Here is a 15,797-nt window from a genome sequence, read left to right as displayed (position 1 = left end):
TTAGTGTCCAGCTCAGATTCCTAAAACTGAGTGCATCACTGTGTATCTATCAGGTTTTCTCTTACTTTTATAGGTTCTTATTACATCCTTAATATATCTTCATACCTTAAATACAAGGTGCTTTGGTAAGATGGCATCATCTCACAGGGTGTGTGAGATGTACTGGACCAGCTGGCAGCCTAGCCCTTTTCCTTATATGCACAGGTTGATGGTAGGGAGTCTTTCTGGGACTGGGGACATTCTCCATTCTGTTTGCTTGGCACCTACCTATCTTGAAGTCTCATCCCTTTCCATAGATGTCATGAAAAGGAAGGTGTCAAACTGTGAAAGGTATTAATCTGGGCTGGGAGCAGAGTAGTTGGGGGAAATTGGAACAATGGCTGAGAATAAAACTGTCTCACAGAGACCTTGAGCATTCACAGTAGCATGGGAAGAAAGCCATCAGAGGAGTGACAGAAAAGGGAGGGCGAAACTGCATGGAGAAATGCCGTGGAAAAAATATTATTTCAAAGCTGTGTCATCTCTGTTCTCCCAAAGGCATGTTCTGCATTCTCATATCTTCTCTGTTGCTCTTTAATTTGCAAGCCATCTTCAAATCTCTGCTCCTCTGGGGAGAGGAGAACTGTTTCAAGACTGGGAAGCAAGAGAGAAAATGAGGGTCACAGGGAGCCAACATGCCATAGTATGCTTCCTGGCCAAAGTGGGGGAGTTAAGCTGTAGTAAAAGGGGAACTAAGAATTGATATTCTTGGTGTATTTAAAAAATTTCCAAACCTTAATAGAGCTTTTATCCTGTGATGCCTTACACTGGTCCAAACTGCAGAGAATAGCTGCACTCAAACCTCTGCATGCCAGGCAGCATACAGTGAAAATAATGCCTCTCCTCCGTTAATCATTTCCTGTCTTTGGGCAATGCTCCAACATGCTAATAACTTTCCTGCAAACACCCTGCTTTTACAGATATTGCAGGAAAATTTGGGAACACATCAGACTTGCCCTTCACACTATTCTGTCGTTTCCTGCAGGTTCACCCCTGCAGTAAATTCATCCCTGAAATACAGCATACTGATGCTTTCAAAATGCATGAGCCCCTTTCAGGCTATCACAGTTGAAGTTTTATCTTTGAGATTTGACTCTTGGTGTGTAATTGTATATTTCAAAAAAAATTCCAAATTTTCTCCTATCATAAAGTTGTATTTCTTTAAACTAAATGTAAGTATTATCATGAATGCTTAAAGACCACATTTGGTCCAACAAGGACTGAGAAACAGTTGTAGGATTATATCTGTGTAGCTGAATTTTGAGAAAAATTCTAAGTTTAAAAGACTTCTTCAGTACAGAGCTAACTAGAGTTACCTCTGTGCAAGCTTCATTTGAGTTAAACTAACTTGAAGGAGACTGGAAAAGAAGAAATGGATTGATATTTCATAGAATTCTTTCTAGCTCTGGAGAAGAGGGTAAGGGCAAAGCAATATGATGAATTTGGGGAATGTTTGACTACGGGCAGACATTGACAGAAAACATCCTTATTGGATGGACTTTGCCAAAATACACGTATGGAGCATGAACTACATATGGGAGTCAAAGCAAATACACTTATTTACAAGGAGCTTTAATTTAAGGAGTAAAAGATTTACCCACGTCTGCCCTGCTCATTTTAGTAACAGAAGAAGGAAGTTGGAATAGGCATAAGGCAATTGGTAAGGAATGTTAAGTGGGAGGAGCAGCAGGGAGGAACTGTTAACAGTGATTGAAAACCACCAGGAAAGGCATGTATTTAGTGAAAAGGTTACTCCTAAAATGAGTATAATCAGCTAGGAAAGGACCACCCGGATCATCAGGTCCATTCTCTGTAGTCTTAGGGAACCCATATACCAGACACTTGGTTCAGAGGAAAGTATTTACTCTGTGCACACCACAGCATCCCAACCTCAGATTACAGTATTTCAAAGGAGGAAAGATGATCTGTGTAATGCAAGGAGTTTGGTAAATGAGAATGTCTGGATATTCCTACAACTGCAGAACTCTGCCAGTCCAAACCAGAAGAGAAATTTTTTCCTGACTCAATTCTGGCAGTTGGTTTAAACCTGCAAACAAAAATACCCAAAGTAAGTCCAATATCCAGTGGAAAGGAGAAAATCATTTCTGTTCCTTTCTGGGAGGGACCAGAAGTACAAGATTGATGCACCATAATTAAATAGTATTAAATGTTATCAGCAAATGAAGTGAAAGAACTTAAACTAATCCCAGATGTGACACTGGCTAATCCAGGGATAACTGAATTGTAGTAGAAGAGCAATTAGAAGCAGGAAATGCCAAAGAGCATGAGCTATTTTTAAAAATGAACTAAAAACTGCAGGATGACATACATTAATGACATCACAGACTACAAAAGAACAAGAAGGCATAATGTGGTTAAAATGGGATGGCTTTGGGGCAAGAGGTAATGTTGGGTAAAAATAATAAATGTATGTTGCCTGTGGAGGAGTCAACACCACTGTCTCCATCAACAGATTTCGGTACTGACATTAACCTCTGTCAAGTTACTTGGAAATTATACCTAATTTTGGCCTCCTAGAGACAGCTTGGAAAGCAATTGCTACTGAAAATGATTTAGTACAAATATTTTTTCATAAGAGAAGTAACAAATTTCTTCACTGTATTGATCAACCACAATGAAGAGCAGGAATGTTGTTGAGACGTGACTTTAGGAAATAATCCTGAATGAACCAATCACAAAAAAACCTCAGTCTGAGTCAGTCAGTCAGGCGGATAATCAAAGAATGTTTGCAACAGAAGTTCTCTCTTTTGACAGGACTTTCAAAAGCTTGGCCAATGAGTAAACTGGCCCAAAGGGCTCGGGGATGTAAACGTTAAGAAAGCATAGGATTCTGGGAGGGATCTAGAAGTGCAAACACTATCTGGAATTCATATCTTACAGAGAAGCATTCTAGACAGAAAAGGATAAATAATCAAGAAAAAAAAAGGATACTAAAGAATTCGAAAGACAGTTCTGGGTGTGTCAAATTAATGAAGGTATTTTTTCTAAAGATTTGTGTTTTATAAATTGACTGCAAGCTCTTCTTGAAGTTTTTCTTACGGATTCATGTTTGTATGGTGTGACACCTCTATGAATTCCCCAGGATTTAACGACGAATGAATACAGAGTCTGGTTTTCCACCAGAGAGGACAGAGCTTTTTTCTGTACCTGGCCATCTATCATTGACTTTACCTCCAACGCCTGTCTCTCCCCACTGGCCACAGATCCTTAATTTTCCAGCAGTGAGCTGGAAATTGAACATCAGAACTATCACACAAGTTCTCTTTATTTTGAGAAGGATGGCAAGACAACACAATGCAGCTGCGCTGCTAACCAAAACAATAGCCGCTAAGCTTCATTGTCCAGCTAAAAATTCAGATTTAACAAGCCCTGCCAACTTTTCTCTACCAGTTCATCACATTGCATAAATCTTTGCTAACTGGCTGCAAAACATACTTGCGTGTTTAACCCATACTGAAGTGTGGGAAGGGGGAAACACAGGAAAAATCTTTCCTGCTCCTCAGTCTAACTGCTTCTATAAGGGATGAGAAAATTTTACACATCCTTTTTCTTACCATCACTAACTCCATTTTTGCCACCCAGGTTTATCACCATCCTCTTCACTGGAAATGAGATTAAAATATTTGTGTCGTTTTAGGTGGCGGATTATCTGGCGTCACACCACAGAGCAGCCAGGGCCACCGTTTACGAGGCTGAAGAGCCCTTTCGAGGGTCTGAGTCTCCTTCCTTCGGCCCCGCTCAGCTCGGTTTTTGGCAGTCCTCATCGCATCCCCCCATTCCCCAAAGCAATTAGCGCTGGCATCGCAGGTCGGCTCATAAACGCGGTTTTCCCTGTAGCGAGGTGCAGCCGGAGCCGTTAGCGGCGGGGATCCGCGAGCAGCGCCCCTCCCCCCCCCTCCGCCACGGCGGAGCGCGGTCGGCACGGAAACATGGCCGCCGCCGTCCCCGCCGAGCTGACCGAGTCACCGGGCCCCGGGGCCGGTCGTCCCTCGGCGGCCGTCTGCCCTGCGGGAGGCCGCCGGCAGCCCCAGCGGGGCCGCGCCAGCCCCGACGAGAGCCGGGCTCGCGGTAGGACCCAGCGGGCGCCAGCCCGTTCCTCCCCCACCTGAACAAAATGGAGACCAAAAGCCCCCTTGGAACGACGCTCTAGCGCCGTTTTCTTTTTTTGTCTTCCTCTCTTTTGTCCAAGCCGATTGGGAGCGAGGGAGGAAGTGCTTAAGCGGCGCTCTGGACTCGCCTCCGCCCCTCTCTATGCGCCGTACTGCCGTGCTCGCCCCCGCCCGCAGCAGCGGTGGCTGCCCCGTAGGGGACGCCCCGCCGGCGCCGCGTGTCCCGAGCGGCGCCGCTCGGCGCTCTAGCGCGCCGCCTGCGCCTCTACTGCCCGGGAGGACTGGCGCGCCTCCCCGCGCAGGCGCCGTGGGCTGCACGCGCCGCCGCCGCCGCGGCCTGTGGAAGCGCCGCGCTCCGCTCCGGCCGCCTGCTGCCCCCGCCATGTACCCGGCCTGGGGCTTGTACGGGGCGGCGGGGCACTACCCGCCGCCGCCCACCTCCATCCCGCCCCCGCCGCTGCCCATCCCGCCCCCCAGCGTGCCGCCGCCCGCCGTCCCGCCGATGCCGCTGCCCAGCTACCCGCCGCCGGGCCCCGCGCCCGCGCCCCCCGCCGCCGGGACCGCCGCCGCCGGGCCGCCGCCGGCCGGCACCTCGGGCTTCCTCAGCCTGCAGGAGCAGCACCTGGCGCAGCTGCAGCAGCTCCAGCAGATGCACCAGAAGCAGCTGCAGTCCGTGCTGCTGGGGCCGCCGCCGCCGCCGGGGCCGCCGCCGCCGGGGCTGCCGCCGCCGCCGCTGCCCGGCTCCTTCGCCGAGTGGCAGCAGCAGCAGCCGCCGCCGCCCGTGCCGCCGCCCGTGCGCAGCTACCAGAAGCAGTTTGCCCACCGCGAGCCGCCGCCGCCGGCCCGCAAGCCGCCCGCCGCCGCCCGGGAGCGCGAAGGCCCGGAGGCGCCGCCGGGCCACGGCGAGTGGGGCGAGCCCGTGCCCTCCTCGCCGGTGCCCATGGACATGGAGCTGTCGTCGCCGCCTCAGTCGCCGCCGCCCGCCGCGCAGGCCTACCTGCCCCCCGCGCAGGCCTACCTGCCGCCGCCGCAGGCCGAGCCCGCCTACCTGCCGCCCTCCCAGCCGCCGCCGGCGCCCTCGCCGCCGCTGCAGCCGCCCTACGTGCCGCGGGCGCAGGCCTCCCAGCCGCCCCCCAGCTTCTCGGAGCCGCCGCCGGCCTACCTGGAGCCGCCGCCGGCCGCCGCCGCCCAGCCCTACCTGCCGCCGGCCGCCGCCTACGCCGCGCACCCCCAGCCCTACCTGCTGCCCGCGCAGGCCTCCCCCTCGCAGCCGAAGGCGTCGCAGCCCCACTTCGCCCCGTCGCAGGCCGCCCTGCCCGCCGCCGCGCAGCAGGAGCCGCCGCCGAGCGCCGGCAAGGAGACGGGCGCCGGCGCCGACCCGCACAGCGCCCCGCAGCCCGACCCCGCCACCATGACGCCCCAGGTGAGCGCCGCCCGCCGCGGGCCCTGCGCGGGGAGGGAGGCGGCGGGCGGCGCTGACCGCTGCCCCCGCAGGCGGCCCCTGTGGCAGAGGTGCTGGAGCGAGGGCAGAACCAACGCATCGCATTTGCGTGGCGATTACCTGGTTCGGCCCGGACGCCTCCCGTCCAGGAGTGGCACAGGTCGGGCGAGACCCTGTGAATACTGTGTTGTCCTGTGGTGTTTGTAGGGATGTAAGGAGCGGTCAGTTTTCAGGCACAGGTGACTTATGTAGAGAACCAGTGTAAGTCCTCACCGAGTTTAATTTTCTCGGTGAGTCGTTAGTCGCTGCAGAATTGCTTTCCCAGGTATAGCACGGCGGTGAGCTGCGCTGAACCCTCCTTGTCTTCATAGGGCCTTCCTAAACATGCAACAGTTAGTTCGCGTGTTGCGTGTTACAGGATCAGCACCTCTTGTTTTCAGTAACTTCTTCATTTACTTTTTCTCCTGTGATTGTATTTCAGTTGTTTATCTACCTGATGATTGGTATAGAGTTGAGAACACTTTGATACTACCAGACACAGGTAAAACCGCACAAGTGTCTCTGCTGTAGCGTCTGGTTGCTTTTTACTTAGAGTTTTTGGAAGTACGTTTTGAGCTACCTGTGTTTGAGTTTCATCTTCTTGTCTGAACTTTTAAGGGGCTTTAAGGGAAATAGTTTGCAATGCTCTTGAGTTGGAAAATACGTTTTTTTATTATTAACACTATGTACTTTTACGTGTACACCAGGGCCGAAAGGTCTGCAAATGTTCACATGCTTAACTTCCTGAATGTGAGTAGTTCTGTTGAACTTGATATTACTGTTCATATTCATTAGGTTAGGGATAATCCAGTTGCTTAAGGTAAAGCATGCACAGAAGCATGCGTGTTGAGGTCCTCAGTTGTACATACAGCTGGTTCGGATGCCTTGAGGCTTTTGCATGATTTTGAGATTGGCTTGTAGAGATCCAGTTGCAAGAACAAAGCTGAAATGCATGTTCTGAAAAGTTAATAGACTTTTTTAATAAGTTTAAAATATACGTAATTTTGGCAACTTGTTCCTAGGATTCTGATTTGAAGCTAGGTTTGCAAAAATCCCATAGCATCATTAGAAATCACAGACATTTTAAAGTGCTTAATGCCTGGGACACCTTTAAAATTATGTCCGTACCATTATGGGAATATGTACACAAATGTTATCTTGGTAAGTTTGCACCTTTTGACAAATCACTCTCAACCAAAGTGGTGCTTTTGGTTCACAAACTTAGTTTTGTAAGGGTTTTGGAGGTACCAGCTGATCTTTTACAGTGATAACAATGGGACCCATTCATTTTTTTGATGACAAAACCAAAAGTTTGAGAAATCTGAAGCAGAAAGTGATGTTAATTCAGTGTTGAGACTGCTTGCTGAATTCTTAAATTGTTAAACACAAGATGAAAAAATAAACTGTGATTCTACCCCTTTACAGATATTCATCGTGAACTAGCCTGAAATTCCATCAATGTTTAGATTTTTTTTATAGTATATAATTGTTCCTCAACCATTTTCTTCTCCCCAGAATAATCATAATTAATGCATTATTATAATACACACATAGAGGAAACAGAATACTAGCTGAAAAGCATCACCTAAGTTTACATTTTCTGGTTTATGAATGTTTATGGATACAACTTAAGTTGTTTGTTGACTCTCATGCTGATTTAGTGTTAGTATAAAAGGCCTATGGTACTTTGCTGGTGACGTATTTGTTATAAAAGATTGATACAATTTTGTCTGTCTTTGGCTGTAATGAGAGACACGGTTCTGAGCAGCAGATCCTTACACAGTAGGAACAATAAAACCAAAGCTTAGTGATGCATTCTTACTAGTGGTTTTAAAAGCTGCATAGGGAAATACAGTAACTTCTGTCATTTTTAAGATGCTATTAAGTCTTGTTATTAAGTCTTATTATTAAGCCTTATTAAGTCTGCTATTAAGAGAGCAATTCTCTCAGTTCTCATCCCACAATAACAGTAGCTGCAGCCAAATAGCTCGAAGTTTTTGTCTCCTAACATAGAAAATATTATGCAATTTGCCAGTAATTAATGTTCCGTGATTTCCCTTTCATGTCTAAAAATAATATATTGCTCTCTGCAATGGCAGTATTGAGAATTCAGTGTAGTTTCTCATATGGGTATACAGTTAGAATAAAATTCTTGTGTTTCTCTGCCGTTAGAGACTTTTTTTTTGATAAGTGCTGTTAAAATGCCTGTGGTATTCTGCATCTGATATTTGGGTACTGTATGCTGCTCTTTGTTTAGAGTAGTAAACAAACGTGTGTGGATGCATACTCATAAATATGTATTTATATATTTCTGTTAAAGCTACTTTAGCTTCACCACATCACATTTCAGCAGACTGATGAGCTTTTTAAAATCCTTTCTGCATTTTATAAGGGTGCTAAATCATTCTTTTACTGTCTTCACTGGGGAAGGAGCTGTTGTCCCCCAAAATAGGCCTTGTGTTATGGTCTAAGGTCACCGAAGTCAGTGCCGAAAAACTAGATCAAAATGAATTTAGGTGACCTTAGGCCATAACACAGCAGCCCTGTGTGCTGGCCTAGAGGGCCAGTACTGAGAACTGAAACGTGTAAAGGCTCGCAGAACTGGATGGAGAGGCAGGAGAGGAAATTACATGTTACTGTGATTTCAGTCCTTGTCTCATCTTCCATGAACTCTTGGCTGCTGTAATGTGCACAGAATCCACTGCATTGAAATTCTTCAATGGATCTGATTTGCATGTTTCAGAGTTGTGTTTTTGGTGGTATGTATTGTGGTCAGGAGCTGATAGTGCCGGGTTTCGTGTTTTCCATGTAATATGACGGGCGTAGTCTCTTGGTCAACCAAAGACAGAAGAAGGCATGTATTGATGATGATGCGTTCCTTAGATTTAAGGACTGTGATCCTTTGGACTCAAAGAACGACAGTCATCTTGAGGAGACCAGAAGCCCTCAGATAACTGCACTTTTCACCATCAGGAGTTTCCTACACTAATGCTTCTGTTTTGTTCAGACTAAGCTGTAGAAATCTACTTCTTTTTTTTTTTTTTTTTAAACATTTCTCACACTTTTCAGTTAGAAACTACCATTTATGTATTATTGACTTCACCTGCAGTGAAAAATACATGACAGGATATTATCAATGTAAAGGTTTTTGTGTGAGCTAGTGATTGTATGATTTTTAGCCCTTTAGCCATTTGTTAGAATGAGGAGGAAACAAAAGGGATCTGTGGATGACGAGAATTTCATGGCAATAAAACAGGTGCTTCTCAGTCACTCATCTAGAAGCATAACATCCAGCACTGTCATGTTAAATTACCTTCTAATGCTTTTTGAAAGGGATCATTGAATCCGCTTTTGTAGAGCTGGGGATGTAAGCTCCTCCCTAGTGTTGCATATGGAAGTAATACTTATTACAGCATGTTGTTGGAGGTCTCTGAGAGACTCCATGCTGAAGTCCAAATGCACATCTTCCACCCAAAGCCATGAGAGCTTTTCTGAGTCACGTTTGTGTTACAAAGACTCTTGGCAGAAGTTACTGTGGGATCAACATAAATTTAAGGAGTATAGCCTCTCCTTTCATTCACCTTGTCTCCAAGTTACAGTTTTGCAGAAGTATTTTTAAAAAATACAGCTGCAGGTTAAATTACGTTTACTAGACTGTTACCACTAGAAACCATCACTCCCGTTTTGAGTATGAAGTAAGCTTTTGGAGGAAGCTTACGCTTCATATACTTTTAAACCTTTTTTAAGATAAATTGAATGGAGTGAAACTGAAGTTTTGAGGAATCTCATCAGACAACACCTACCAGTGTTGTTATCACACTTGCATTTTCTAATATCCTCTTCTCTTGGTTTCTTTTCTGTTTTTGAGTAGGCTTGTTAGGTCTTTTGTTAACTGTACATGGCTGCATGGAAAAGAACAGAGGATGTGAAAGATGTGGAGCAGTCACAGAACCTCAAAGTTGCTGGGGCTGACATGAGAACATAAGAATGGTTAAGCTGGGTCAGACCAAATGTACAACACTTCATCATGTCTTTGTGACTAAAAGCAGATGCCTAGAGAAAAGTTTTATAATCAGGTGTATAGTGATACTTCCCCAGTATCGTCTAACAGTTTCTGTCTCAGGAAATGCCGTAATCGTAACTGGTGTCTTTATTTTTAATGCCTGTCAGTGTGTTTTTCTTCTGTGAGCCTATGCAGCTGCGTCTTGAATGCACAAAATTTCAGCACTTGCAATGTTCTGTTGCAGGGAGTGCCACAGCAGAAGACTGTGTTGGCTGAAGAGCTGCATCCTTCTTGTTTTGAATCTCTCCAATGAGTCTCATTTGATGCGTGATACTCCTTGTAGTGAACCATAGGTTCCTACTCAGATCTCTTGCTATGCACCATCCCACAAGTGCTGAGATACTCTTTCTTCTTTAGTCTTTTGTTTTTTATGTTGATGGCAGCTCACAGTTAGAATGGTTTGAAATTGCTGTCATCTGCCAGGAGTACTCTTACTTCTAGCCTGAAATATTTAAAACTGAAAACTTAACTAGTTTCTTACATGGATAATTCTTTGGGCACAGCTGTATCTGTTCACCTTTTCAGCTGTTAAATGAAGTTACTCAGAATTCAGATCATAAATAACTTTCACTATTTTCTTTTTGCTGATTGGGATTTTTTTTCCACAGCCTTTCTTCCTCCCCTCCATCTCTCCATCACAGTTTCTCTACTGTCATTTTCACTCTACTTGATGAGTGTTATTCTCTGTTCATACTCTTTCTGTTTTTTGCACATTTCTTCCTTTTTACTGCTCCCTTGTTCATACTGCTCTCCGTTTCTCCCTTCATTTCACATAATTTAGTGTCATAATAAATACATGTGTGTTTAGGAATAAAAAGTACAAAAATCAATAATTGTGTTACCTATCACATCCTTCTAGTAATTTGGCTTATTAGCCATCTTTCTGCTTTTTGTTGTTGGCTTTGTTACTTGTAAGCTCTTTGGGATAGGAAATAAATTCTCCAGTATGTACTATGCCTCACATAGTGGTGTCTGAATTTTGATTAGCTCTTTGGACATTCACTGCAGTATTGATGATGATGAAGTGAGTTCTCCATCAAAACAGATTTAAACACTTCTCTGGAGTGTGTTTCTTCTGCATGATTCTACTTTTCCTGTGAAAGCTCTCTGTCTTAGAAAATTTCTGTTTATTGTAGGAACAGCAGCAATACTGGTATCAGCAACACCTGCTTAGCCTGCAGCAGAGGGCAAAAGCCCATGCTCAGGGACAGCAGCAAATGAAAGGTCCAGGGGTGGTGAAGGATACATCTGATCAGAGAAAGGCTGAAGAAGGGAAAATGAGTGCTTCAACTCAGCAGTCTGAACCTCCTCCACTTAACGAGTCCCTGCCTGCAGCTTCCAAAGATGATGAGTCTTCTCTTACGTCCACTGAAACTCAGGTAGGCTTTGTAAAGAGGTGCTGTTCCATTTGTTATACTAGCTGAGAAAACACGAAAAGCAGGAAAGTAATTCCATCACATTCTCATGTATACACTTTAATAATAACTAAATGTGATAAAACAATCTAAAAGAACATTTGTTAAGTGTGCGCTAATTAAAAATAATATATACCACTCATGTAGACCTATATAATCATCCTCACATGCACCGAGCTTGACTCACGCTTTCCCCAGCATTGTCATCTTTGACTATAAGAAATGCATTGTGGATTATGAAGTGCAAAATCAAGCATTTGGTAGTCAAGGAATGCTGTATTTTAGACACCATTTTTTCTTCTTCCCTGGCAGTTTCTTAATTCTGTCTCCTCTTTCTGTGTATTGTAATCTGTCTGAAAGTCAAGAACTTTGCACAGAATATTTTTTGTCAGTGTGCTTAATGACAGTTACAACATAGTGGATGGAGCTCACAGACACTGATATTTGAACAGATTACCGTATGGTAATAGTTCCCCCAGCAGCATGTGCTCCACTGACTAATAGTGTGCAGCTTCCTACCATGTGGCAAAAATGATGCACTTGGAAGTACTTTACCTCATCAGGAAAAAGTGCGGCTTTCTTGTTACATTTGCTGTGGACAGTAAGAACGGATCTGCAGTAATCTGTTACCTGTCAGTAGCTTTCTGTATGTATGAAAGTCCTAATTCCCATCAGCCTAACCTTTAGATCAGACTATTCATGTTGAGAATAAATGAAACCAAAATCAACCTTCCAGCAGTTTTGGTGGCCAGAATACTGAAATACAGGGTGACAAAGTAACTAACACTTGGAAAGTTCCTGCAAACTGGATAGTGACCAAGCGTTTTCTGTTCTGACAGAAGGGGCTTTCCCCTTTTATAGTATTTGCCTTTTTCCCTAGCTCAATATTGAACCTCCTGATGACCCTGAGGAAGATTTGAGATTGCAGCAGTTGCAAGCAGCAGCAGCTCAATGGCAGCAGCATCCCCATCACCGAGTTGGATTTCAGTATCAGAGAATAATGCAGAAACATGCCCAGCTGCAGCAGATAGTACAACAGTATCAACAGATAATGCAACAGCCTCCACACTTACAGGTGAACCACTGAGGAGATAGTATGTGATATACTTCCTGGATGAGCTAACACTCATGATCTGCTGAAAAATAAGTAGTTGAATAATTTGTCATGGTTGGCTCATTTGTCTAGCTACTTTTTATGCATGGGCAGGAGTCTATATCCCCTTTTCCTACTCTTGCTCAACTTCAAAACAAAAACAATTGAGAGCCACTGACTGACGCTTCAATAGGATGAGAAATATAAGACTTTGTGCTTGGCATAAGATTTTCAGATATACCTGGGTGATATAGGAACAAGCTGAATGTCACAGTATGTGCACAATGTTGAATTTGCTCAGCTTTGAACATTTTACTGCTGGAGAAATAGTTCACAAAAAAGGTCAGGTAATCAGATGGTTGCATGGAGTAAGTGGGTAAAGTGCCCTTTTTTACAACATCATGTAGTACAAAAATAATTATATGTAATGATGATGAAGTAAACATAGATGCCAAAAATCTCCAGTTAAAATAATTAAGGAAATCACTGTCACACATTTTGATGCAAATGATCAGTAAGAATTAAAAAAAAGTCTTAAGAACAAGCTTAGATAAATATATAACTATTAACAATCTTTAAGTGTTTAATTAGAAGTTGATTGCTCATCTGGTTCCATAAGTTGGTATTAGATAGTTGAGTCAGCTTTTTCTGGTTTGGGGGAATCTGTATGTTAAGTATTTCTTTGTAGCTTGGGCTGTTCCCTTGTTTTAAAAAAATCTGTTAGAGTAACCCCTAAAAATCTCAGATGAGGCCAAGCCTGTGGGATATTAGTACCTACACATAATGAAAGACATTCCCTGCTTAAAAGAGACTTTGCTGAACAAATTCCCACCCTTTTGTTGCAGACAATGTCAGTGGACATGCAGCTGCGACATTATGAGGCACAGCAGAAACAGTTCCAGCAGCTTCATAAAGATTGGGAGCGATCAATGAACCAGCAATGGCAGCATCAGCTTCAAACCTACCCTCACAAAGACCAGCTTCAGGAGTATGAAAAACAATGGAAAGCATGGGATGAACAGATGAAGGTGACTCAGTCCCATCTGCAAGAGAAAGTGAACTCACTCCAAAACCTGAAGACTCAGTATCCTGCAAATGTTTCACTGCCACCTCCATTTGTTCCATATTCTCAAACTGCTCAAGGTGGCATTCCTATTATGCCTCCGACTTTACCTTCAACTACACCTCCGCTGGTCCCCCCACCTCTCTCTTCTGGGCCTCAGTTGTCTAACTCCTCTGTCCCTTCAGGATCCAGTTCTCAAGGCAGTCAATCTACTGAGACACCAAGGCCAGCTCTGCTTCCCACCCCTGGTACCTATGCATCAAAAATAGCTAGTTCACCTGTATTTTCATCTTATCATTCTCAAGTAAGTTCATCTTTTGGCTCTTCAGACCATGGAAAGTCTCAAGTTCATCTTAGTAAACAAACTGTCTCTATTTCATCTGAGCAAGGATCTGGGGAACTGAAAGCCCCTTCTGCAGTGTCTTCAGCACATGCACCTACTATGCATGATAAGCCAGTGAGATCAGGTGGATTGCTTCCAGATCCTCCCAGAGGAGCACGTTTTGAAGGCCCCAGAGGTCCCAGGTAAGGGTGTTTTTGTTTTGTTCGTTTATACACGTTCCAGGCTAGAAGCCTTTCAATGATACATTAAGCTATTAGACATCTGTCTCGTTCTCAAATCTTCCTGGTGCTGTGTGAAGTGCATTTGTTTCATTGTGGTTTCGTTTTAAAGGTGTGTATGCCATGGTCTGTATTTATCTTATTAAAGCGAAGATAGATAAATAGATGTCTTTCATTTGAGCATTACCTAGGATAGAGCACATTTTTTCCTAGTAAAATGGTTAGGCACACTGCTCCCCTTTCTTTCCCAAAGACGTAATATCCTTTTTGTGTCAAGAGGAAACATGCTGTAAATATATTTGATAGGTCATTATTGTCTTTAGCTTAAAGATAATAACTCAGAATGATCCTATATGAGAAGCTCTCTAAATCTAAATTCCCTATGTTTTGTCTGCGATACTTGGAACATAGCTTAGGAATCTCTAAAGTAAAAAGTGTTAAAGGATTCTTTATAAGGCATCACTGCAACATTCTCCTGTTGTAGTCATATGATAACGCTTTAACATAGGCATGCTGAAAGAGATTCAGGAAAGTATTCAGCCAAATTGATACCTGAGTATACTAATGTATCTAATTACCAGCAAATTGGGTGGTATTTGCATTTTAAAAACAAATACAAATTATTCTTGGCTTGTAATCCTACATTGTGGTTGCAGAAGGATGTGACAGGAAATGGAAAATTCAGAGCTATGTACTTTTTCTTAAATTTCTCATACTGTGAGGAGAGTTGTGCAGCTATGTGACTGTCCTATTCAGCACACACTGTGACTTTCTGATAAGGGGGAGCTAGTGCTTGTCTTAAGTAGAAATCAATGATTTTCTACATAGCATTGCTTAGCATTCAAATAATTATCAATGAGAGAAAGGAAGAAAATGAAGAATTGAGCCTTAGACTTATGTTAGAATTCTTTGCCGTTTTTTGGTTTGTAATACACTGTGATGGTCTTGATTTTGAAGTTTACAGTCTTTACCTTTTGGGGAATACAGAGTTTTATTCAAATCTAAATCTCTGTTTTATCTGCTGGCTGGCCTGCTGGCTTAATGTAAAGCTACTCTAAAAGCCAGCGTTTTATGTGGCTTTATATCTGCTATATGGTTTAATCCAAGATTGTGCTTTTAGATTTTTTTTCATGCTTGACACAATACCAGGCTGCATCTAGCTCTGTCTGATCAAGACTTGTTGATGTGGTGCCTATTGTTTCAAAAAAGCATTGTTGTTTCATTAAATTATTTCTGTATTTCATGCTCTGCTAGATTTTACAATCATGTTTTCATGTTGTTTTATTTCCCTTCTCTTTGCTTCCAAAGTGATCCTTAGTAAATAATAATTCATCAGTTACTAGTAATGTAAATTAATCTGTTGTAACTTGGAATAATTTCTTATCTCCCCATGGTTTAAAAAAATGTTTCTGGTCCTGATGGTTTTTCTGATGTACAGTTCTGAAACAGATTGTACTTATGATTTGCTACTGCATGTCTTTTATGTGTGTTGGTTTAAAGCTCTATATTTTGTGACTGTAGGCTATGGACAATCAAAAATTCATGGAAAGTGCATGCAATAGCTTTAGTTTTGAGCATGCTTACAGTATTTAATTAACACTGTAACCTTGGTGCATTCCTGTATTTTCGCTGCATGACAAGACTAAAGCTTTATCAAAGCTTTCCCAAACATTCTGTTTACTGTTTGGCCTCAGTATAGTTATTATAAAACAGAGCCCTAATGAATTTTTAATTGAACTTCGGATATTTTAACATTAAGTGTGTTACCTGGTACCATCTCAGCTAAGAAGTCCCAGGTAATGAGCGAACATAAAAAAATGCTCCCCTGCCCCTTTTTAGTAATTAACATTTTCCAAGAAGCTCTAAAAAATCTGCTTAAGCTAATTTTCTGTGTTTCGAGGTGAAGTATGTCTTAAAGTATCCAACCTTTTCTCCTACCTGTTCCTTCTATGC

At 43.6% G+C, this 15,797-nt stretch overlaps 1 protein-coding gene across 8 annotated transcripts in view; it reads left to right on the top strand.

Moving 5' to 3' along the window:
- Positions 1 to 4,450: 4,450 nt before the first annotated feature.
- YLPM1 (YLP motif containing 1) overlaps positions 4,451 to 15,797 on the top strand; it is a 39,649-nt gene continuing 28,302 nt past the window's right edge. For 4 of the 8 annotated variants that reach the window (XM_064512309.1, XM_064512310.1, XM_064512313.1 and 1 more), the window contains exons 1-4: positions 4,451 to 5,592; positions 10,849 to 11,091; positions 12,008 to 12,202; positions 13,066 to 13,808. In XM_064512309.1, coding sequence (XP_064368379.1) covers positions 4,552 to 5,592; positions 10,849 to 11,091; positions 12,008 to 12,202; positions 13,066 to 13,808 — 2,222 coding nt within the window. In that variant the 5' untranslated portion in view covers positions 4,451 to 4,551. The remainder of the gene's footprint in view (positions 5,593 to 10,848; positions 11,092 to 12,007; positions 12,203 to 13,065; positions 13,809 to 15,797) is intronic. The other 4 variants (XM_064512314.1, XM_064512312.1, XM_064512308.1 and 1 more) reach the window with 1 other exon arrangement.

Source organism: Dromaius novaehollandiae, chromosome 5 (genome assembly GCF_036370855.1).
Source record: "Dromaius novaehollandiae isolate bDroNov1 chromosome 5, bDroNov1.hap1, whole genome shotgun sequence".
In the NCBI taxonomy this organism is placed as follows: Eukaryota; Metazoa; Chordata; class Aves; order Casuariiformes; family Dromaiidae; genus Dromaius; species Dromaius novaehollandiae.
This window is presented reverse-complemented; position numbering and strand designations above follow the sequence as displayed.